The 24,922-nt window shown below is 45.1% G+C and overlaps 2 protein-coding genes across 2 annotated transcripts in view; both read left to right on the forward strand.

Moving 5' to 3' along the window:
- Positions 1-24,922, forward strand: part of LOC120986334 (chromaffin granule amine transporter-like) — a 309,248-nt gene that overhangs the window by 244,650 nt on the left and 39,676 nt on the right. The window contains exon 14 of the mRNA XM_040414857.1: positions 16,643-16,776. Coding sequence (XP_040270791.1) covers positions 16,643-16,776 — 134 coding nt within the window. The remainder of the gene's footprint in view (positions 1-16,642; positions 16,777-24,922) is intronic.
- The window catches only part of LOC120987787 (chromaffin granule amine transporter-like), a 520,630-nt gene that overhangs the window by 244,581 nt on the left and 251,127 nt on the right, over positions 1-24,922 (forward strand). The gene's annotated exons all lie outside the window — the stretch shown is intronic.

Here is a 24,922-nt window from a genome sequence, read left to right on the forward strand (position 1 = left end):
CTCCCTGCACGTTTCGCGGCTGCTAAGCAGCCAATAAACGTGCAGGTAAGTACTACCCTCACTGTAATGACAGTAGCCATGTTGGCTACTGGCATTACAGTGATTGGTTGGCCGAAACGCGTCATCGGGTGCTATATAGCACCCGATGACGCGCGCTCGGTTCATTCTAATTCAGGGAGAGCTGTTCATAAGAAGGGACAGATAGTGTAGGGAGTGTTATTGAATTAAATTTTTCTACAAAAATGTTTCATAGATACAAAAGTCCTTGTATGGACTATTGTGTGAGACAGCAGCAATATATGTTTGTAGCGCAACCTGCGCTAAATTGCTCAGTGTTAGGGAGAGCTGTGCATAGGAAGGGATAGACAGTGTAGGGAGTGTAATAGGAAGATTTTTATACAAAAAACTTTTCAGAGACCCAAAAGTCCTTGTATGGACTATTGTGTGTGACAGCAGCAATATATATTTTTAGCGCATCCTGCACAAAATACAGTGTAATAGGCCGCTGTGGACAGTTAAATTATTTGCGCCACATCTCCTGTGTAAATTGTGCGCATCCCTAAAATATCAGTGACATCCAGTGCACTTTTTCCGTAGACGGTGTCCCCTGCAGACAGTTAAATTATCCACGCCACATCTCCTGTTTAAAGTGTGCGCATCCCTAAAATATCAGTGACATCCAGTGTACTTTTTACATAGACGGTGTCCGCTGCGGACAGCTAAATTATCCGTGCCACATCTCCTGTGTAAAGTGTGTGCATCCCTAAAATATCAGTGACATCCAGTGCACTTTTTCCGTAGACGGTGTCCGCTGAGGACAGTGACATTAGCTGCGCTACATCTCCTGTTTAAAGTGCGCGCATCCCGAAAATATCACTGACATCCAGTACAGTTTTTCTGTAGACACTGCGAACTGTGACATTACCTGTGGTACCCGTCCTGTATAACGTTTCCTCATCACAAATACCTTTGTAAATTTTTTTTGGACATACACTTCCAAATCCTACACTACTATGGGTGTGGAGAAACAGTGCCTGCTGCCAGAGCACAAGAAAAACAATCATCCAAGATACCCAGCTTCATGTCCCAGTTTGCAGGGTGGCGCAGGACACCACTCTTGAATGAGACCAGTACGACCAGGTGGTCGGTTGGATTGCAGCAGATAATGCTTCCAGTCGGTTAAGCACCACCCTGTCTTCCACCAAGTCCAGTCTCAGTAGTCAGGAGTATGGTCAACAGAATCCTCACCCTGATCCTCCTTCCTCCCACCATTTACAGTCTGGACAAACAAGTGATCCTACACTTGGATATTCCGAGGACCTCTTTTCATCGCCATTACTTGATTTGGCCCTCTCACCAAGCACGCTTGAAGAGGGACATGAGATCTTGTGCCCTAATTCCCAACCTCTTGAACATCCACAGTCACAAGAACATGACGGTGGGGAACGGCAATTAATGTTTAATGAGGTGGATGATGATGAGACACAGTTGCCAATGATTAGCACCCATCTTAAATGTGGGCCAAAACACCACTACTCCGGGATGTGCCCAAAATATCTAACACCAAAAATAGCAGCCAGAGTCTTATAAACATACATAAATAGATCTTTATAGATACATAAAACCACAAGTAACAGATGATGGTGGAAAATAGAAAACCAGGGCTAGACGCCCTAGCAGGTCACGTGGGCCACTTATAGGAATTATAATTCTTTGAAAGGCAGCATGCATGTAAGGATGTCACACACAATAGTATACATTCTGGTAAAGTGCTAGTGCAAATAAATATCCACAGATGGTATATCGTTCTTACAGCAGCCACATCAATCACAATAACATATTGTCATATCATTCCAGCCACGTGTCCTGCGCCCCGACGCACGTTTCGCTCAATGCTTCATCCCCTGATTCATTCACCCCCTGATGAAGCATTGAGCAAAACGTGCATCGGGGCGCAGGACACATGGTTGGTATGATATGACAATATGTTTTTGTGTTTGATGTGGCTGCTGTAAGAACGATATACCATCTGTGGATATTTATTTGCACTAGCACTTTACCAGAATGTATGTATACTATTATGTGTGACATCCTTACATGCATGCTGCCTTTCAAAGTATTATAATGGAGTACTGTGTACAGTTCTGGGCTTCTGTGAACAAGGCAGACATAGCAGAGCTGGAGAAGGTCCAGAGGAGGGCAACTAAAGTAATAACTGGAATGGGGCAACTACAGTACCCTGAAAGATTATCAAAATTAGGGTTATTCACTTTAGAAAAAAGACGGCTGAGGGGAGATCTAATTACTATGTATAAATATATCAGGGGTCAGTACAGAGATCTCTCCCATCATCTATTTATCTCCAGGACTGTGACTGTGACAAGGGGACATCCTCTGCGTCTGGAGGAAAGAAGGTTTGTACACAAACATAGAAGAGGATTCTTTACGGTAAGAGCAGTGAGACTATGGAACTCTCTGCCTGAGGAGGTGGTGATGGTGAGTACAATAAAAGAATTCAAGAGGGGCCTGGATGTATTTCTGGAGTGTAATAATATTACAGGCTATAGCTACTAGAGAGGGGTCGTTGATCCAGGGAGTTATTCTGATTGCCTTATTGGAGTCAGGAAGGAGATTTTCCCCCCTTAAGTAGGGGAAAATTGGCTTCTACCTCAGTTTTTTTTTTGCCTTCCTCTGGATCAACTTGCAGGATAACAGGCTGAACTGGATGGACAAATGCATTTTTTCGGCCTTATATACTATGTTACTATGTATCTGTTACTTGAGGTTTTATGGACAGTGCATTCGGCCAGGGACGCTACCTTTCCCTGACAGCACACTGGGTGAACATTGTGGAGGCCAGGAGCGAGTCGTACCCTGGGATGGCACAAGTGCTACCGATGGCAAGGATTGCGGGCCCTACGTCGATCACGGTTTCCGCCAGCACCTACGTTAGTGGCTCCAAGCCCCACTTCTCCTCCTCTGCCTCCTCCTCCACTTCCACCTCCAAATTATCCACATGCAGCACTAGTCAGTCATCAGTTGGTAGCTGGAAGCAGTGTAGCACTGCAGTGGGGAAACGGCAACAGGCCGTACAGGCCATGCTTAAGATGATATGCTTAGGGGACAAAAAGCACACTACCGCAGAGCTGTGGCAGGGGATAAGAGACCAGACTGAGCTGTGGCTCTCGCCACTGAACCTAAAACCAGGTATTGTTGTGTCTGATAATGGCCGTAACTTGGTGGCGGCTTTGGTGCTAGGCAAGCTCAGACACATCCTATGTCTAGCCCATGTGTTCAACCTTGTGGTTCAGTGGTTTCTCAAAACCTACACCAATTTGCCTGAGCTACTGGTGAAGGTGCACTGCATGTGTGCACATTTCCGCAAGTCACCGACAGCTTCAGCTGGTCTGTTAAAGCTGCAGCAGAGCTTGAAATTGCCAGCCCACCGGCTGTTGTGCAATGTGAGCATGCACTGGAACTCGACGCTCCACATGTTGGCCAGGCTTTGTGAGCAGCAGAGGGCAGTAGTGGAATACCAGCTGCAACATGGTCGTCACCTTTGCAGTCAGCTTCCGCTATCCACAACTAAGGAGTGGGCATGGATGTCTGACCTCTGAAGAAACTTTGAGGAATCAACACAGATGGTGAACGGCGATAACGCTATTATCAGAGTAACCATCCCACTTCTGTGTCTACTCAAACGCTCGCTGCTCACAATTAAGGACGGCGCTTTGCATGTGGAAGAGGTGGAAATTGGGGAAGACAGTACACAGGGTGATAGCCAGACCACCATCAGTTCGTCTTCTCAGCGTGAATTGGACGATGAAGAGGAGGAGGAGCCCGAGACGGTTGCCTCCGCTACAGAGGGTAGTACCCATAGAAGTTTAATTCCATTTGTTCAGCATGGGTGGGCAGAAGAGGAGGAAGAGGATGAGGAGATTGAGAGTGATCCTCCTGATGATGACAGCGAAGTCTTGCTTGTTGGTACTCTGGCACACATGGCTGACTTCATGTTGGGCTGCCTTTCCTGCGACACGCGCATTGTACGCATTTTAGACAACACGGATTACTGGTTATTCACCCTTCTCGACCCCCGCTACAAAGAGAACTTCTCATCTCTCATTCCTCTGGTGGAGAGGACGAGCAAAACGGTGCAATACCAGAAGATCCTTGTTGAAAAATTGCTCCAAAAATTTTCATCTGACAACGCTGGCGGCAGAGTCTGTAGTTCCTTGGCCAACCAAGGAGGGGAGACAAGGGGAACACACAGCAGTTCCAACAGAGGCAGGGCAACATTCTCCAAAGCCTGGGACAGTTTCATGACACCCCGCCAGCACCCTCACCCTGATGCGTTGCCTAGTGTCACAAGGAGGGAAAAATTTTGGAAGATGGTGAAGGAATACATAGCAGACCATGTCGGCGTCCTCAATGATCCCTCAGTGCCTTACAACTAATGGGTGTCCAAGCTGGAGGTGCTGGCCTGCCCTGCTGCCAGCGTTTTCTTTGAGCGGGTATTTAGTGCTGCTAGTGGAATTCTAACAGATAAGCACATCCCCCTGTCAACTGAAAAGGCTGACAGGTTGACTCTTATAAAAATTAACAAGGCCTGGATTGACCATGACTTCTCGACTCCACCAGAGGAAAGCTGATGAACATAAAGGCACTTTAAATGTGTTGTTTATATTGTTCTGAATGCACTGCTTTCCCATGCACCCCTTCCACCAGAAGAAAGGGTATATGGTTGAATCTTCCTTTTCTCATCCTCCTCCTCTTCCATCATATCAACATGCCTTTTTGTCACATATAATGCCCTTGCATATATGCCCTTCGCATATAATGTTTTACAGGGTCAGTTCACATGCAGACCCTCGCATATAATTTTTTAGAGGGTCAGCTCAACTGCAGGCCCTCCCATGTAATTTTTTAGAGGGTCAGCTCACCAGCAGGCCCTCACCTAGAATCTTTTACTGGGTCATCTCACCTTCAGGCCATCGCATATAATAATTTTTTAGAGAGTCAGCTCACCAGCAGGCCTTCACCTACAATCTTTACAGGGTCAGCTCACCAGCAGGCCCGCACCTTAAATCTTTTACAGGGTCAGCTCACCAGCAGGCCCGCACCTTAAATCTTTTACAGGGTCAGCTAACCTGAAGGCCCTCGCATTTAATTTTTTAGAGGGTCAGCTCACCTGCAGGCCCACACATAAAATCTTTTACAGGGTCAGCTCACCAGCAGGCCCGCACCTAAAATCTTTTACCGGGTCAGCTCACCTGCAGGCCTTCACCTAATGATACCTATTAGGTAATTTGCGAGCATGCTGCATTGTGTGGTAGCCGTAGCGGTTTCTCAGGCTCCCTCTCCGGAATCGAACCATGATTCCCCCATTACCCATGGCGTACATTGTTTGGGCTGAAAATAACATTGAAAGTTGATAGGGCAGACAGCCGAATGGATCGTTGCCATCACGGGGACGTGCGATCGTCCCCAGGTAATCTAGAGTCACCAAAGCGGCAGCAGGCCCTTGCCCCTAAATGTTTTAAAAGGTCAGATCAGTAGGCCCTTGCTCCAACTGTTTTTGAGGGTCACCAGCAGGCCATCAATCATAATTTTTTAAGGCTGTGTATGATGCCTTCCTTTATGTGTAACAAAGGTTGTATTGGAGTGCCGGTTCCTTGTAATTTTTGACAGTACTTGCACTTTATATAAGTAAATATACAGGAAAGAATGTTTCCTAACAACTTTTCCTCTAAAATCAATTTTTTCTTCGGTTTTGTGCGTATTATTGTCAGTTTGTAAAAGTGGCGTACTATTCGGACAACATCGTTCCCAGCAGCGACCTGCGAGTACAAGATGCATCCAGACATCCTCCCCATGCTGTTCCAGAACCATTTCGGTGGTGTTTCCATCAATTTCTGATATTTTCCTATGAACCAGGCACCCTCCCCTCTTCAGAGCAGGTGGTACCTGGTTTGATGCTCGGGTTCTCCCATTGATTTCCATTATACTCGTGTGCTCAACCGAGCACCCGAACATCCCGATGTGTTCGGCCCAAGCACCCGAGCACTACGTTGCTCGATCAACACTAGCCCTTATCATCTGCTCTTGATAAGGTACAATTTTTGGAAGCTTAGGAATATGAAAAACATAACTTATGACCCGGAGCGGTGTGTTCTTAAACTTGCAGTATGTTAACGCTATCTAACATGCGTTTACCTATAGCTATGTATGTCAGTGTCACTCAGACATGATTTACTATTGCTGTTATTGCGGGGATAGGTTGGGGAGAGAAATTGAAAAAAAAATCATAAAAAATAAAAATTCGGAGTCCTAGAAGACTAGAGAGTGTTTTATACCAATTTTCAGGGCAATTAGAACCACTTTGGTTAAGTGTGAATTGAACTTTTAAAAAAATTCGGCGAACCTGAACTGAACCAAATCTCGCTCATCTATAGTAACTCAACATTAGCCATATTCATGAAAACTCAGTTTTTCACAATTCTTGATATTTAGTCTTAGCAGGGGCATAGCCAAAGGTTCATAGGCCTTGGTGCAAGAGTTCAGCTGCCCCCCCCCTTCCCCAGTGCTTTGTGCCAAGGAGCAGGTGTGCACCTAGCCTTTCTACTGCCTGAGGTAAAAATTTAAATGCCCCCCCATGTCAAATTCTTAACCTAACCCCTTCCCTCCAGCCCTACTGTTAAAAGGGTTGTCTTATTTTTACTATTGATGACCTATTCCCCAGTACCTCCGCCGATCAGCTGTTTGAAGAGAAGGTAATGCTCAAAAGAACGCTGCCTTCTCTGCTCTGTTTATTAGCAGTATAATTACAAGTGTAGAGTTCCCATTCGCTTCTATGGGATGGCTCCATCTGTTAAAGTGCATACTACAGAGCCGTCCCATAGAAGTGAATGGGGACGCCATAATTGTAATTACGCTGCTCACCACTGCAAAAAATTATCCCTTTTACTTGGGAGCAGCAGCCGTGCAAAGTGGATGTTGAAAGGGTATGGTAGGGACATATTGGCTGCAGCCGCAATAGTGGCAGCAGCAGGAGGAGTATAGCATGGAACATACAAGGCTGTCTATGGTTAGTAGTAGCAATAGTAGTAGTAGCAGCAGCAGTAGTAGTAGTAGTACTGATAGTGGCGGCAGATGCTTTGCGTTAATTGTGGTGGCAGTAGGGGATTAACAGTGAGGAGAAAAGGCAGCGGCATGGTACATGTTGGCAGAAAGGAAGCAGCATGATGGAGGCAACAGCAGCCATATGGACAATGATCTTCGGCAGGTCGCAGCGGTGGCATGATGGAAGCGGTGGCATAAAGGAGGTGGCGGCAGCAGCTGTACATAACGTGATGGTTGGCAAGTGGCATGATGCAGGCTGCCGCAGCAGTCGTGCAGAAGGTGATGTTGGCAAGTAGCGTTAGTGGCATGATGCAGGCTGCGTCAGCAGCCATACAGAATGCAATGGTTGGAAAGTGGCATAAGTGGCATGATGGAAAGTCAGTAAACAGACAAACAGCAGTGGCATGACAGATGTTGCACAGAACGTGATGGTGGGCTAGTGGCATTAGTGGCATGTTGTAGGCCGCATCAGCAGTTGTATAGAATGTGATGGTAGGCAGACAGACAGCAACAATGGCAAGATGGAGCACTGCCAGCAAGGCCAGCTTGATTCATCAGAATCAGCCGGAGTGTGAAAATCCTCCTGAATCCAGGCTTGGTTCATTTTGACAAAAGTGATGTTTTGGAGATTGGTGGAGGACAACTTGGTCCGTTTAGGTGTCACCTTCCCCCCATGGTGCTCAAAACCCTCTCCGAGATTACACTGGAGGTTGGGCAAGATAGAGAGCGTGCTGTGCCAGTTTTGGTCATTGTTTCAGTCTGCCGGCCGAGAAATCCATGGGGTCAGGGAACAGGGTATGCGACAGAGACTGGCCTGAGCGTTGAGGCATGAGCTGTTGGCTTGCTGACTGGCCTCAGCCTGGTTTGGCATGTTAAAAAACTGCTCCATGTTGAGTTGACTGAAATGAATGCTGTGGCTTCTGCTGCTTGTGGCAGTGGGAGGGGGATGATTCTGTGGGGTCAGGAGAGGGGACTCCCTTTCAGACATGCTGGCAGCAGGCGTCTGCTCACTCTAAGCTGCGGCAAGCTACGTACACAGTTTTTCCTGGTAGTAAAGTAATTTGTCCTTCCTTTCTGCAAGAAAACATTTCCCCATTTTGCCTTGGTAGCGACGGTCTAAAAGTATCCCTATCCAGTAATAATCAGACTACGACGATACCCCTGTCACTGTGTAACACCCCTTTTGGTCAGCCCTCAGTATGCAGGTTGTATGGTGGTTCTTTCCTCACTATGGCACAGTGTGTCCAACCAAATTTCACTTGGAGTTCTATAGGATTTTTAGGAGGGTCTTCCTCTTCTTCCAGGGGGTGACTTGGGAAACCCCTGCCAAGCTCAGTACACACTCACCCCAGGAAGGAGTTAACTGATTAACAGATTTATTTGGGGAAGGGTGAACAGTTGTGAAGAACATAAAGATAAAGCAATAAAAGGAACAAAGCGCACATTGCCATTTTGTCTAAGGAAAACCCCAGGTGAAGGGGGTGGGCTATCTGAAACAGTAAGTAGTGATGGTGGTCACACACACTCTCCTTTGGAAGATAAAAACAGTATACTCTTCCCAGCTATCTACTCCTAATACTCAGCTTGTTATAAACTATCTATAAATCTAGCAATTAACCTATCTAGCAATTAAGTTTTAAAAGTTGGGGCCCAGTTGCAGAAAACGTTGATGCGCTACCGTTGATGCACTTACGATTGTCCTGCCAGAGATCCAGCTGGGGGATGCAGCATTCAGAAACTTGGATGGCAGTGGAGTTTGGGCAAGATCCTCCTGAGATGCATGCTGGGCTGTAACGTTAATGCGGCTGCTGAGTTCTCTCCTCTCATACTGGAATTACAGGAGCAGTCTGGGCTGTGCTGTATGGTCAGTGTACCAGCTGAGCGCTCTCTTCTCACACTGGAAACACAGGAGCTGTATGGGCTGGGCTGTAGGGTTTGTACAGAAGCAGGGCTCACTTCTGTCTGTGAAGATCTCTCAGTCTCTCTATCTCCTGGCCATGTGCAGCGACCAGACCGCAGGGGCAATATGTGAGTTATGGTGGGCCGATGGGTGTAATAGTAGTTTACTCACGGTTCTGTAGAGCTCCCTGGGCCAGCGTGCAGTGAATGGAAGGACAGCGCTAATTCCTTCGGGGCACACTCGCTTGTCCAGGGACTCCCGCCATATGTTGGTTGAGGTGCCTTTCGTGGTGTGGTTTTTAAGGTGCTGTGGAGGCAGGGTCCCTGTTGTTTGTGAAGCCAGCACCATAAGGTGCAATGGAGGATAATGACAAATAACGAAAGTCAAATGTTGATGAACAAAAATGGGAACTTTACTTCTAATTGCCTTGTACTTACAAGAAGTTCACAAATCGTCCCACAACATGGACAGTGACATACAATGGCAAAAATTGCCACCAAAAATATTTTAATCAGGGGCCATTTATATGCATCTTAAAGGGAAACTGTCAAAAATATGGCCTGCTGGAGCCTAGAAAAATGTTATTTTAGGCCACGGCAGTACATTTACCTGACAGAAAACATCAAGTGATTATGTGGATAAATTTTACAGCAGGCCAGTACAAATAGATGTCAAATACATACAGTATGTTTAAAAGAACAAAAAATATAAAATTGGATTAAAAACATGGCTAACGAAATCCCCCTCTTGAAAAACCCCCAAATGATAATAGTTGAAATTCGATAACACGTGGTCGTCGTCAACAGGTGTTGAATTCCTCCGAGGTCCCAAACATTAGGCATTCACCGGACAGAAAAGAACAAGTAATTATGTGGCTGGAGGTATATTAGGAGGTCATTCAATATCAATTTTACTGCAGGCCAGTGTAGTACAGGCCCCAAACATTCGGCATTCACCGGACTGAAAAGTACAATTGATAATGTGGCTGGAGGTACATTAGGTGGTCACCGTATAACAATTTTACTGTTGGCCAGTTAGATTACAGGCCCAAAAAATTATGCATTCAACGTACAAAAATGATCAAGTGATTATGTGTCTGGAGGTATATTAGACGGTCAATGGATATCAATTTTACAGCAGGCCAGTGGACTACAGGCTCCAAAAATGATTAATTCAACGTACAGAAAAGCACAATTGATAATGTGGCTGGAGGTACATTAGGTGGTCACCGTATAACAATTTTACTGTTTGCCATTTAGATTACAGGCCCCAAAAATTATGCATTCACCGTACATAAATGATCAAGTGATTATGTGGCTGGAGGTATATTAGATGGTCAATGGATATAAATTTTACTGCAGGCCAGTGTAGTGTAGGCCCCAAAAATTATGCATTCACCGTACATAAATGATCAAGTAATTATGTGGCTGGAGATATATATTGGACGGTCATTAGATATCAATTTTACTGCAGGCCAGTACAAATAGATGTCAAATACATATGTTTAAAAGAAAAAAATATTAAATTGGATTAAAAACATGGCTAACGAAATCCCCCCTCTTGAAAACCCCCAAATGATAATAGTTGAAATTCGATAACACGTGGTCGTCACAGGTGTTGAATTCCTTCGAGGTCCCAAACATTAGGCATTCACCGGACAGAAAAGACCTTTTATGCCGCTGTATTTACCTAAGACAGGGACCATTATTTGTTCTGGGTGGTGACAGATATTTGTGGGCTGTCATGAGGAAACTCAATTAAACGTGGTCGTCATTGGTGTTGAATTCCTTGGAGACCCATGCCTCATTCATTTTTAGAGTTGTGAGGTAGTCCACACTGTTGTGAGCTAGGCGAGTGCGCTTATCGGTCATGATCCCCACTGCTGCGCTAAACGTCCTTTTGAACAGGACACTCGACGAGGGGCAAGCCAAGAGTTCCATGGCAAATTGTGCCAGCTCTGACCACAGGTCAAGCCTGCACACCCAGTAGTCCAGGGGTTCCTCGCTACTCAGAGCGTCCACATCGGCCGTTTACCCGATGTAGTCGGACACCTGTCGGTCTAGGCGTTCCCTGAGGCTGGATCTGTAGGGCGGCTGTCGATGGGTTGGATGCAAGAATGATCTCATATCCGAAGTGACCAACACATCTTCAAACCGCCCTCTTCTTGCATGTGCTGTAGGATTGGTACTCGCAACTGTTTCTCTGTGGGTGGAAATTCCTCTGCCAGCACCCACAACAGTAGAATGCAGCATCTCTCGCAGCAAGGCCTGGAAATGCTGCATTCTGACAGCCCTCTGTGATGCTGGTAACATGTCCGCCATTTTGTGTTTGTACCGGGGGTCTAAGTACGTTGCCACCCAGTACTGGTCCCTTGCCTTTATGCTTTTTATACGGGCGTCCCTCTTCAAACACTGGAGCATGAAGGCCCCCATTTGCACAAAATTGGAAGCGGTGGAGCGGCTTGGCTCATGCTCATCACCCAGGAAAATGTCATCCTCGGTCTCCTCCGCCCATCCACAGACAACGACAGGGATCCCAGAAAAGTTTAAAGCCCGCTCTTCTTCCTCATCCTCCTCTTCCCCTCCCCCCCCCCCCCCCCAGGCACCATCCTCCTCTGACTCCTTTTCAAAATCCTGTTAACCTGTCTTGTCTAAGATGGAGTAGCCCCCCTGGGAATTCATTCAGCATTGCGACTTCCTCATCTTCCTGCTCCTCTCTTTACGAAAAGCACAGATCGAAACAGTCTACTCACCTTTGCCAGTAGTTATCTTTTTCTCAGTATCAGCGGGTTAAGTGGATTGTTAGTAATTCAGCAACCTGCGAAAAAAGATTAGAAGAAATGACTAATACATTTCTAGCAAGGGGTTTGTCCTAAACGGTTACTAGATGAGCAGAGGAATAGAGTGGAGGGTCCACAAGAGGAGAAAACTGCAAAACTGTCACGGATCCCATTGGTGGTTAAATACCACCCCTGGATCCAAAGGGTTAAAAGTATTGTTAATAAACATTGGCAGGTAGTCTTCAGGTCATACCCTCAAATTGATGATTTTCAGAGGCCCCCATGATGTGCTTCAAAAGAGCAGATAACCTACGAGATAAGATAATCAGAGCGGATATAGGCAGTAACAAAACTGGACCTCGACAAACTACATTATCCTCCCCCATACAAGGCACATTCCCATGTTTGAATTGTGTTAACTGTTCAAACGTCATCAAGGGTAGCCATTTCTCACATCCGCACTCTGGTGAACAAATCCCAATCAGAGGAGTCTTCACTTGTGGTAGTCGATTTGTTTTATACATTCTTAAATGTCCCTGCGGTTTGCTGTATGTGGGGGAAACCTCCATGAGAATTAAAGATCGATTAAAGGGTTTCTATCACTTTGTTTCACCTATTTAGCTTTCAGACACTAGCGATCCGCTAGTGTCTGCTTTATCTAACCATCCTAATATAAGAGCTTATTGTCCTGCCGTTTAGCTAAAAAAATAACTTATATAGATATGCAAATGAGCCTCTAGGTGCTATGGGGGCGTGATTAGCACCTAGAGGCTCCGTCTACCTTAACAAACTGCCGTCGCCCAGCGAGTCCCTCCAGCCCGCCCATCTCCTCCGGAATGCGATGCTCCTCGTATTCGGCACATGCGCAGTGAATGTCTGACCGCTTCCCTGCTCAGACATCTCCACTGCGCCTGTTCCTCGGAGCACTATGACGTCATCGGCGCAGACGCAGTGGAGATGTCTGAGCAGGGAAGCGATCAGACATTCACTGCGCATGCGCCGAATACGAGGAGCATCGCATTCCGGAGGAGATGGGCGGGCTGGAGGGACGCACTGGGCGGCGGCAGTTTGTTAAGGTAGACGGAGCCTCTAGGTGCTAATCACGCCCCCATAGCACCTAGAGGCTCATTTGCATATCTATATAAGTTATTTTTTTAGCTAAACGGCAGGACAATAAGCTCTTATATTAGGATGGTTAAATAGAGCAGACACTAGCGGATCGCTAGTGTCTGAAAGCTAAATAGGTGAAACAAAGTGATAGAAACCCTTTAAGCAAACACAAATTGACTATTAGAAAGGAGAACTTACTACTCCCACTACCGTATCATTTTCACCAAAAGGGACATACTATGTCACAATTACGCTATCAGGTCATCGAAAGTGTTCCATTACCTTGACGTGGTGGTGATAGAAATAAATTGTTATTGAACAGAGAGGCATATTGGATCCATCGATTGCAAATCATGGATCCGAAAGGGCTAAATCGAGACTACAATGTATGTGGTTTAATATGATACGATTATCTGAAACTTTGTTTCCTTCTTTTCCTTTATAGCGAAATTAGCTCTTCGGAACATGCACTTTACTTTTGGATATCTTTTTGACTATCTTATACTCCGTAGAAATTCGGCTGTAGGAGGAGTCTGATGATGTGACGTCAGTTCTTTTGTATCCATTAGTGTCTATATAAGGTACAAGGGTAGGATGTATGTACATAGTCTGATAAAAGCACTTGGACACTGAAATGCGTCACTATGTTGTAATATGTGACAGAATAAATTTGCATGATACATCAACAGTGCGAGTGCCGATCTTTCCTTCATATATTGTCTATTGGGATTCCTGCCCGCTGACACGTGCACCGCCAAATCGCTAAGAGCAGTGCCGAGCTTTTAGATATACCAAAATAGTATATAGTATGTCACACTCCTGCCTCAATCAGACTTTTTTGGGGGCAACTGGTATAGCACACTAGTTGTAATTAGTTGTTCCAATGGCGTTTGTCCCTCTGTATAGCTGCGGTATCTCAGCAGAACCGCACACAAATGCTGCACAATACAAATGCACTATATAGAAATTATTTTATAGGTATATCACACCCCTGCCTTAATCAGATTTTTTGGGGGACAACTGGTATAGCACACTAGTTGTAATTAGTTGTTCCAATAGCGTTTGTCCCTCTGAATAGCTGCAGTATCGCAGCAGAACCGCACACAACTGCCGCACAATACAAATACACTATAATATGCTTTCTATGTTAGAAAGTATATTATAAGTATATCGCACCCCTCAGTATGTCACACCTATCGATAGCACACCTATACTAGTCCTTAAAAAAAACTTTTGCTGCCCCATTAGCTAGTGTTTGGTGTCCCTAACAGACTATCCCTGCTCCACACAGCAACCTCTCCCTACACTGGCAAACACTGAATGTAAAATGGCAGCCAGATCGGGTTTATTTATAAGGTAGGGGGTATGTCCATGTGCTGAAACGTCTCAATTGGCTTTCTTGTCCCACCTGATGGATGTGTCATTGGTCAAAGTTCAGCGTTATGCAAAAAAATATGGCGGGTGCGAATATCACCATATGTTCGCATGTTCAGCGAATCGAGAACGAGCAAAGTTCACCACAAAACGACCGCCGGCCGAACCGCAGGGCCATCTCTAACAATGATGAGTTGAAAGCGGCAATTCCTCACAACAGGCTTGGTTTAGCTGGCTCAAACAGTCTTTAGCTTGGTTGGTGTGGAAGAGGTTTATTTCTAAGCTGTGGATCCTCTCACTTAAACTAGACTTCAGGTACTGTACCTGGATCTTTATCAGAATTCTGCAACCAACAGGGTGGTCTCCCTAGCGGCAGGCATCAGTCTTCTGCTCCATTCTTTGGACAGGTTGCCTTTACACACAAAAGTCCACTTTTTCCCTTTCTGGACTGTGTTACTGCAATATGACCCTGGTTCTGAGTCTTGGTTTCCTTCTTTGGTTCCCCTGGCTGGCAAGTGCCAAGGGGACATCTAGCAGATATATCATGGAGTAACTTTCTCTCCTCTCCTCACTCCTCAACTAACCACTAACTTCCTGTGTAAGGCCTGTTTCTTATGTATGATGTTATGGCACCACCTAGTGTTTGTAGTGCAGTTACCAGCCTGTTGCTGGGAATGTGCAGCTTCATGCTGACAAAATAGACATAACATTATCCAAGATTTAGGGACGGCCGTCCCAGTGCCGCATGCTATGTCTCTATGTGCTGCACGCATGATACTAATGGCGTGCAACATTTTTGTATGTTTGTCTGTCTGTTGTCAAAACTAGCGCTCCTGATGAAGAGGCTAATGTTCATGAGATGCCTCAGAAATGCATTGAGTGCATGAGTGTATGACAGCATCTAACAGTCAGAGCTAATAACAGCTAGAGTTAATGTGTTCATAGCCAGCACTATAGCATAGTTGATGGGGGAAACCATTGGAGGTGAGCAGTGGAAAAGGAAGTGTATGTGAGAGGCCATTGTCTACTAACTGAATGTGAATAGTATCAGTGACATACAGAGGTCCAGGCACACATTAGGCAATAGTGTTATTATACACTCAGTGTGGTGAGGAATTATTGGACATCCTTTGCCGTCTGGTCTGTTCATCTATTCCTCCTCCCCCACATCAACTTTGTCCCTGGGGAGATAGCGGTGCCTGCAAGTTGGCTGGCTACCCCCCTGGTGAATTATCCCTGAGAAATTAGGGGGATTGGAATACATTCTATGATAATAATTTCCCCCAATCATTCGAATATACAGTACAGACCAAAAGTTTGGACACACCTTCTCATTCAAAGAGTTTTCTTTATTTTCATGACTATGAAAATTGTAGATTCACACTGAAGGCATCAAATCTATGAATTAACACATGTGGAATTATATACATAACAAACAAGTGTGAAACAACTGAAAATATGTCATATTCTAGGTTCTTCAAAGTAGCCACCTTTTGCTTTGATTACTGCTTTGCACACTCTTGGCATTCTCTTGATGAGCTTCAAGAGGTAGTCCCCTGAAATGGTTTTCACTTCACAGGTGTGCCCTGTCAGGTTTAATAAGTGGGATTTCTTGCCTTATAAATGGGGTTGGGACCATCAGTTGCGTAGAGGAGAAGTCAAGTGGACACACAGCTGATAGTCCTACTGAATAGACTGTTAGAATTTGTATTATGGCAAGAAAAAAGCAGCTAAGTAAAGAAAAACGAGTGGCCATCATTACTTTAAGAAATGAAGGTCAGTCAGTCAGCCGAAAAATTGGGAAAACTTTGAAAGTAAGGGCTATTTGACCATGAAGGAGAGTGATGGGGTGCTGCGCCAGATGACCTGGCCTCCACAGTCACCGGACCTGAACCCAATCGAGATGGTTTGGGGTGAGCTGGACCGCAGAGTGAAGGCATAAGGGCCAACAAGTGCTAAGCATCTCTGGGAACTCCTTCAAGACTGTTGGAAGACCATTTCAGGGGACTACCTCTTGAAGCTCATCAAGAGAATGCCAAGAGTGTGCAAAGCAGTAATCAAAGCAAAAGGTGGCTACTTTGAAGAACCTAGAATATGACATATTTTCAGTTGTTTCACACTTGTTTGTTATGTATATAATTCCACATGTGTTAATTCATAGTTTTGATGCTTTCATAGTCATGAAAATAAAGAAAACTCTTTGAATGAGAAGGTGTGTCCAAACTTTTGGTCTGTACTGTATATATATATATATAATTTATATAATAGGACTGTTCTTTGTAAATTAGTATGTAGGACACAGTCTCTGTGGTGTATGTTGTGCTCATATGCTCTACAGTAAATGTAATCTGTTATTTCAGGACCTCTGTGTGGTGGCGCTATTGCAGAAGCTATTGGATTCCCCTGGTTAATGAGGATCACTGGATTAGTGAACATTATCTACTGTCCTCTTTGTCTCTTTCTTAGAAACCCACCAGCCAAAGAAGAGAAAATGGTCAGCAATTTTTATTTTTATAATAAACCATACAAAGAAAATATTGTATTTAAAAATAAACCAAAAGCCTGAAAGGGTTTTTTCTGGTCCTGCTTGTCTCTGCTTCCTAGTCCCTTTCAGCATATAGGACATGGCTGCTTAGCCAATCACTGGCACAGAGGTGACCTGCCGCAGCCTCTTACTCGTCCAGAGGACTGAAAGTAGAGACAAAGAGACAAACAGGAACCTGATAAACATCTGAACAGAAGTGTGTGTGTGTAGCGGTTGGGAGGTATGTTGGTGGGGGTCAGAGAGCAGTATATCTGTTTATTCATAATTTTTTATGCTGTTTTGACCCTTATGAAGAAAAATATCAGTTGGCATTCCCTTTAACCGCTTGCCGCCACGCTAACGCCGAAAGGCGTCATTGCGGCGGCTCCCCCAGGCTACGCTAACGCCAATAGGCGTCATCTCGCGTGAGCCGAGATTTCCTGTGAACGCGCGCACACAGGCGCGCGCGCTCACAGGAACGGAAGGTAAGAGAGTTGATCTCCAGCCTGCCAGCGGCGATCGTTCGCTGGCAGGCTGGAGATGTGTTTTTTTTAACCCCTAACAGGTATATTAGACGCTGTTTTGATAACAGCGTCTAATATACCTGCTACCTGGTCCTCTGGTGGTCCCCTTTGTTTGGATCGACCACCAGAGGACACAGGTAGCTCAGTAAAGTCCCACCAAGCACCACTACACTACACTACACCCCCCCCCCGTCACTTATTAACCCCTTAGTAGCCCCTGATCACCCCTGATCACCCCATATAGACTCCCTGATCACCCCCCTGTCATTGATTACCCCCCTGTCATTGATTACCCCCCTGTAAAGCTCCATTCAGACGTCCGCATGATTTTTACGGATCCACTGATAGATGGATCGGATCCGCAAAACGCATCCGGACGTCTGAATGAAGCCTTACAGGGGCGTGATCAATGACTGTGGTTATCACCCCATATAGACTCCCTGATCACCCCCCTGTCATTGATTACACCCCTGTCATTGATCAACCCCCTGTAAAGCTCCATTCAGATGTCCGCATGATTTTTACGGATGCACTGATAGATGGATCGGATCCGCAAAACGCATCCGGACGTCTGAATGAAGCCTTACAGGGGCATGATCAATGACTGTGGTGATCACCCCATATAGACTCCCTGATCACCCCCCTGTAAAGCTCCATTCAGATGTCCGCATGATTTTTACGGATGCACTGATAGATGGATCGGATCCGCAAAACGCATCCGGACGTCTGAATGAAGCCTTACAGGGGCATGATCAATGACTGTGGTGATCACCCCATATAGACTCCCTGATCACCCCCCTGTCATTGATTACCCCCCTGTAAAGCTCCATTCAGATGTCCGCATGATTTTTACGGATGCACTGATAAATGGATCGGATCCGCAAAACGCATACGGACGTCTGAATGAAGCCTTACACGGGCGTGATCAATGACTGTGGTGATCACCCCATATAGACTCCCTGATCACCCCCCTGTCATTGATTACCCCCCTGTAAAGCTCCATTCAGACGTCCGCATGATTTTTACGGATCCACTGATAGATGGATCGGATCCGCAAAACGCATCCGGACGTCTGAATGAAGCCTTACAGGGGCATGATCAATGACTGTGGTGATCACCCCATATAGACTCCCTGATCACCCCCCTGTCATTGATTACCCCCCTGTAAAGCTCCATTCAGACGTCCGCATGATTTTTACGGATGCACTGATAGATGGATCGGATCCGCAAAACGCATACGGACGTCTGAATGAAGCCTTACACGGGCGTGATCAATGACTGTGGTTATCACCCCATATAGACTCCCTGATCACCCCCCTGTCATTGATCACCCCCCCTGTCATTGATCACTCCCCCTGTCATTGATCACCCCCCCCTGTCATTAATCACCCCTCTGTAAGGCTCCATTCAGACATTTTTTTGGCCCAAGTTAGCGGAATTATTTTTTTTTTTTTCTTACAAAGTCTCATATTCCACTAACTTGTGTCAAAAAATAAAATCTCACATGAACTCACCATACCCCTCACGGAAACCAAATGCGTAAAATTTTTTAGACATTTATATTCCAGACTTCTTCTCACGCTTTAGGGCCCCTAGAATGCCAGGGCAGTATAAATACCCCACATGTGACCCCATTTCGGAAAGAAGACACCCCCAGGTATTCCGTGAGGGGCATATTGAGTCCATGAAAGATTGAAATTTTTGTCCCAAGTTAGCGGAACGGAAGACTTTGTGAGAAAAAAATTAAAAATATCAATTTCCGCTAACTTGTGCCAAAAAAAAAAAATTTCTATGAACTCGCCATGCCCCTCATTGAATACCTTGGGGTGTCTTCTTTCCAAAATGGGGTCACATGTGGGGTATTTATACTGCCCTGGCATTCTAGGGGCCCCAAAGCGTGAGAAGAAGTCTGGTATCCAAATGTCTAAAAATGCCCTCCTAAAAGGAATTTGGGCACCTTTGCGCATCTAGGCTGCAAAAAAGTGTCACACATCTGGTATCGCCGTACTCAGGAGAAGTTGGGGAATGTGTTTTGGGGTGTCATTTTACATATACCCATGCTGGGTGAGAGAAATATCTTGGTCAAATGCCAACTTTGTATAAAAAAATGGGAAAAGTTGTCTTTTGCCAAGATATTTCTCTCACCCAGCAAGGGTATATGTAAAATGACACCCCAAAACACATTCCCCAACTTCTCCTGAATACGGCGATACCACATGTGTGACACTTTTTTGCAGCCTAGGTGGGCAAAGGGGCCCATATTCCAAAGAGCACCTTTAGGATTTCACAGGTCATTTACCTACTTACCACACATTAGGGCCCCTGGAAAATGCCAGGGCAGTATAACTACCCCACAAGTGACCCCATTTTGGAAAGAAGACACCCCAAGGTATTCCGTGAGGGGCATGGCGAGTTCCTAGAATTTTTTATTTTTTGTCACAAGTTAGTGGAAAATGCTGATTTTTTTTTTTTTTCATACAAAGTCTCATATTCCACTAACTTGTGACAAAAAATAAAAACTTCCATGAACTCACTATGCCCATCAGCGAATACCTTGGGGTCTCTTCTTTCCAAAATGGGGTCACTTGTGGGGTAGTTATACTGCCCTGGCATTCTAGGGGCCCAAATGTGTGGTAAGGAGTTTGAAATCAAATTCTGTAAAAAATGACCTGAGAAATCCGAAAGGTGCTCTTTGGAATATGGGCCCCTTTGCCCACCTAGGCTGCAAAAAAGTGTCACACATCTGGTATCCCCGTACTCAGGAGAAGGTGGGGAATGTGTTTTGGGGTGTCATTTTACATATACCCCTGCTGGGTGAGAGAAATATCTTGGCAAAAGACAACTTTTCCCATTTTTTTATACAAAGTTGGCATTTGACCAAGATATTTATCTCACCCAGCATGGGTATATGTGAAAAGACACCCCAAAACACATTCCTCAACTTCTCCTGAATACAGAGATACCAGATGTGTGACACTTTTTTGCAGCCTAGGTGGGCAAAGGGGCCCATATTCCAAAGAGCACCTTTCGGATTTCACAGGTCATTTTTTACAGAATTTGATTTCAAACTCCTTACCACACATTCGGGCCCCTAGAATGCCAGGGCAGTATAACTACCCCACAAGTGACCCCATTTTGGAAAGAAGAGACCCCAAGGTATTCGCTGATGGGCATAGTGAGTTCATGGAAGTTTTTATTTTTTGTCACAAGTTAGTGGAATATGAGACTTTGTATGAAAAAAAAAAAAAAAAAAAAATCATCATTTTCCACTAACTTGTGACAAAAAATAAAAAATTCTAGGAACTTGCCATGCCCCTCACGGAATACCTTGGGGTGTCTTCTTTCCAAAATGGGGTCACTTGTGGGGTAGTTATACTGCCCTGGCATTCTAGGGGCCCGAATGTGTGGTAAGGAGTTTGAAATCAAATTCTGTAAAAAATGACCTGTGAAATCCGAAAGGTGCTCTTTGGAATATGGGCCCCTTTGCCCACCTAGGCTGCAAAAAAGTGTCACACATCTGGTATTGCCGTACTCAGGAGAAGGTGGGGAATGTGTTTTGGGGTGTCATTTTACATATACCCATGCTGGGTGAGAGAAATATCTTGGCAAAAGACAACTTTTCCCATTTTTTTATACAAAGTTGGCATTTGACCAAGATATTTATCTCACCCAGCATGGGTATATGTAAAAAGACACCCCAAAACACATTCCTCAACTTCTCCTGAATACAGAGATACCAGATGTGTGACACTTTTTTGCAGCCTAGGTGGGCAAAGGGGCCCATATTCCAAAGAGCACCTTTCGGATTTCACAGGTCATTTTTTACAGAATTTGATTTCAAACTCCTTACCACACATTTGGGCCCCTAGAATGCCAGGGCAGTATAACTACCCCACAAGTGACCCCATTTTGGAAAGAAGAGACCCCAAGGTATTTCGTGATGGGCATAGTGAGTTCATAGAAGTTTTTATTTTTTGTCACAAGTTAGTGAAATATGAGAATTTGTAAGAAAAAAAAAAAAAAAAAAAAAAAATCATCATTTTCCGCTAACTTGTGACAAAAAATAAAAAGTTCTATGAACTCACTATGCCCATCAGCGAATACCTTAGGGTGTGTACTTTCCGAAATGGGGTCATTTGTGGGGTGTTTGTACTGTCAGGGCATTGTAGAACCTCAGGAAACATGACAGGTGCTCAGAAAGTCAGAGCTGCTTCAAAAAGCGGAAATTCACATTTTTGTACCATAGTTTGTAAACGCTATAACTTTTACCCAAACCATTTTTTTTTTACCCAAACATTTTTTTTTTATCAAAGACATGTAGAACTATAAATTTAGAGCAAAATTTCTATATGGATCTCGTTTTTTTTTGCAAAATTTTACAACTGAAAGTGAAAAATGTCATTTTTTTGCAAAAAAAATCGTTAAATTTCGATTAATAACAAAAAAAGTAAAAATGTCAGCAGCAATGAAATACCACCAAATGAAAGCTCTATTAGTGAGAAGAAAAGGAGGTAAAATTCATTTGGGTGGTAAGTTGCATGACCGAGCAATAAACGGTGAAAGTAGTGTAGTGCCGATTTGTAAAAAAGGGCCTGGTCTTTAGGGGGGTATAAACCTGTGGTCCTTAAGTGGTTAAGACGACCGAATTTTATGGCTTGTTTTCAAGTAGCATGCAACATCTAGTGCAGATATTCTCAATATATCCCTGCCGTCCCCTTGTCTAATTATAGATTAGAAGGTTTTTGGCTGTAGAGTAATTTGCACAAAATTTCCAGACATGGAAAAAACAAATGGTTGAAGAATAGGAAACGCATTTTCTTCTTTTGCCTCCAAAATGGTTAAACCTGTGAAGCACAATATGCATAGTTTTTTGAAAATTTGCTGTGACTGTCCCTAATTTTCAGAGACAGTCCCAACAAATTACAGTCCCAAGAAAGTCCCTGCCCTCTATGATCAGGGGTGGGTTGTCAAGTGCAGAGCACCATCTGCTTACTGGCTCTGCCGGTGGCTGCACAGCATAAGGTTTGGCCCTGCCCAATCTTCTCCCATCCTCTCCACACTGTGAAAGCTCCTTGGGTTCTGCATGCTAGTTGTGCAGCTGTGCAGTGACAGAGGGCTATAGAGAAGGCAGGATTCACAGATTATTCCTCATAAAACATAACCTTTATTAGGATTATTATTGTTAAAACCTCCCAAGAAAAACAACCAAAAACAAAAATAGACACTGTTACCACGGTCAGATGTAGTTTAGTGGATGATCTTGTAGGCAGAGTAGAGATGAAACACTTGGGCTCTATCCCTATATTTGACCCTGAGACTATATGCTCTGCCTACAAAAACGGAATAACCGCCCCGATAGGGGCGATCCCGTTTCAGGAACCTACTGATTGCCCTAAGATAGCCCTGACTCTGGATCACCGACAAAGAAGGCCTTTCACTAAATATATGACCAGACTAACATACGTACAAAAAATAATAAAAAAAACTAAATTGTGCACTTGTGATAAATCAAAATGTGAACACAGTTAATAAATACCAAAAATACCACAATTAAAGCTTAAAGGGATTCTGTCATCAGATTTTACCCCTATGACCTAAAGATATCCTCATGTCCGGACTAATAAGAAGAATCCTAAGCTGGCCTTATTAAACCTCACTGTAGCTCTATTTGTCCAAAAAACAGGTTTTTATAACCTGCCAATCACTTACTTAAGGTGCCCAAGGGGAGGTCCGTTAATACAGGCTGCCCGGCCGCACCCCTCACCGTCCGGTGCCCAGCGCCGCCTTCCGTCTTCATCGCCGCCTTCCCTGTCTTCAGCGCCGCCTTCTACAGCTCAGCGCCGCCTCTGCAATCCTCCCGTCCCTTTGCCAGATCCCGCGCCTGCGCCTGCAAAGTGCTTGCAAAGTGCTTGGATTAAAGCTTCTGCCCCTGCCCTGGTGCTGTCACGACAGCATACAGTGCAGTAATGCCGGCAAGGGACCAATCAGTGCAGACTAACCAATCGGATCGCGGCAGTGTTAAAATGCCGGTTTCAGGCCTCCAACCCCCCACCACCACCGTGAGCCCTGCCTCTGCCATCGGTCCCCGCCCCCCCCATCCATGCAGCCTGCCCCTAATGCGGTCCGCCCCCTCCCCCCCAATACATTCATCCTGCCCCGATCTGTTCTTTCTGAATGCTGGCCGTATCCCCCCTTCCTTTTCCAGCGCTGCCCCCGATGCGGTCCCCCTGCTGTGTGTGATGGCATTCCTGAGCCGCCGCCATCAGCAGACAGTGTCAGCTGTATGCTGACACTCTGCTGTAACCCCATAGATGCCGCGGTAGCGGCATCCATGGGGTTAATAGAGGGAGGGGGCTCCCTCTCTCAACCATCGGGGGTGCTGCGCTGCGATTGCAGCGCCCGATGGTTGCCATGGCAACCGGACGCTTTGCAAAGGCGTCCGGTGTTGCCACCTGCAGGAAATCTGGTAGTATTATACTTTAGATCAAAGAAAATTGATATTCATATTTAATCACTGGCATGAATCATAGAAGTCGGTAATAAGTGATCTGGATTGTTTAATACTTAACTTTTACTTTTTAATATAAAATAGATGGGATATATCCCTCAAAATAACACAAACTAAATACACAATACCGTTTCCAAAGCCCCACAATCAAAAAGGGGGTGCTTGATGAAAACGGCAGCAAATGTGTCCACACTTAATCAAATAGTGTCGGACACGAAAGGTAACAAGTGCTGGTATGCACTAATACCCAGTCAATTGAACGGGCGGCAATAGTTAGTAAATGCCGGCACCATATGTGCGTGGAAAAGCTGGATACACAATACAGCTTTCCCCAAGATAAAAAAGAGCTGAGGGGAAAACGGTAACGGCAAGAGTTGTGTCCTCACTTGTGTGTCAAATATGGGACACTATCGGTGGCAAGAACAGTTATGTACTGGTACCTAAGCCGCACAATAATATATGTCGACACCACAGACACTGATGGTAAACAACATATAAAGCAGACAAGTATTTCACAGCATAAACAAAAATGCACAACGACACACAACAAATAGACAGAAAACATATAATGATATGGGTGTGAAAGCGATACGGTATACATAATCACACCCAAAACCATATGGTGCACGGCGGTACCGTTGGATAACCAGGTGTCCTACCCTACTGATGATAAATACTCCGGACACCTCCGTTTGATGTTGATACTTCTGATCAGGGTGGTCCGCTTGGGTGATTGAAGAGTCAGCACACTGTAAAAGGGATCACAGGACGATATTCTTTACTGTCCCTGGTTGACCCTCGGACCCTACAATAACCCTTTAGACTAACCACGGGGTGTCCCACTAGTTGGGCCCCCGTCTGGAACCTAACCCTGGAATTGCGGTCCCTGTTTGGCCCTGAGAAGATCCCTACATGCACGTGTCTGAGGCAAAGAAAAAAGCAGTCCTCTCATCAGGGGAGTAAATATAGATTGGGCCAGAAGGTATAAGTTGTTTGCTGGAGATGGTGTTATCACCAGCAAATGCAGGAGTCACAAGGAGAAATGGCTCACAGGTGAGATGCGATGCACAGATAGGTGCACAGC

This window comes from Bufo bufo, chromosome 1, assembly GCF_905171765.1.
Source record: "Bufo bufo chromosome 1, aBufBuf1.1, whole genome shotgun sequence".
Taxonomy (NCBI): domain Eukaryota; kingdom Metazoa; phylum Chordata; class Amphibia; order Anura; family Bufonidae; genus Bufo; species Bufo bufo.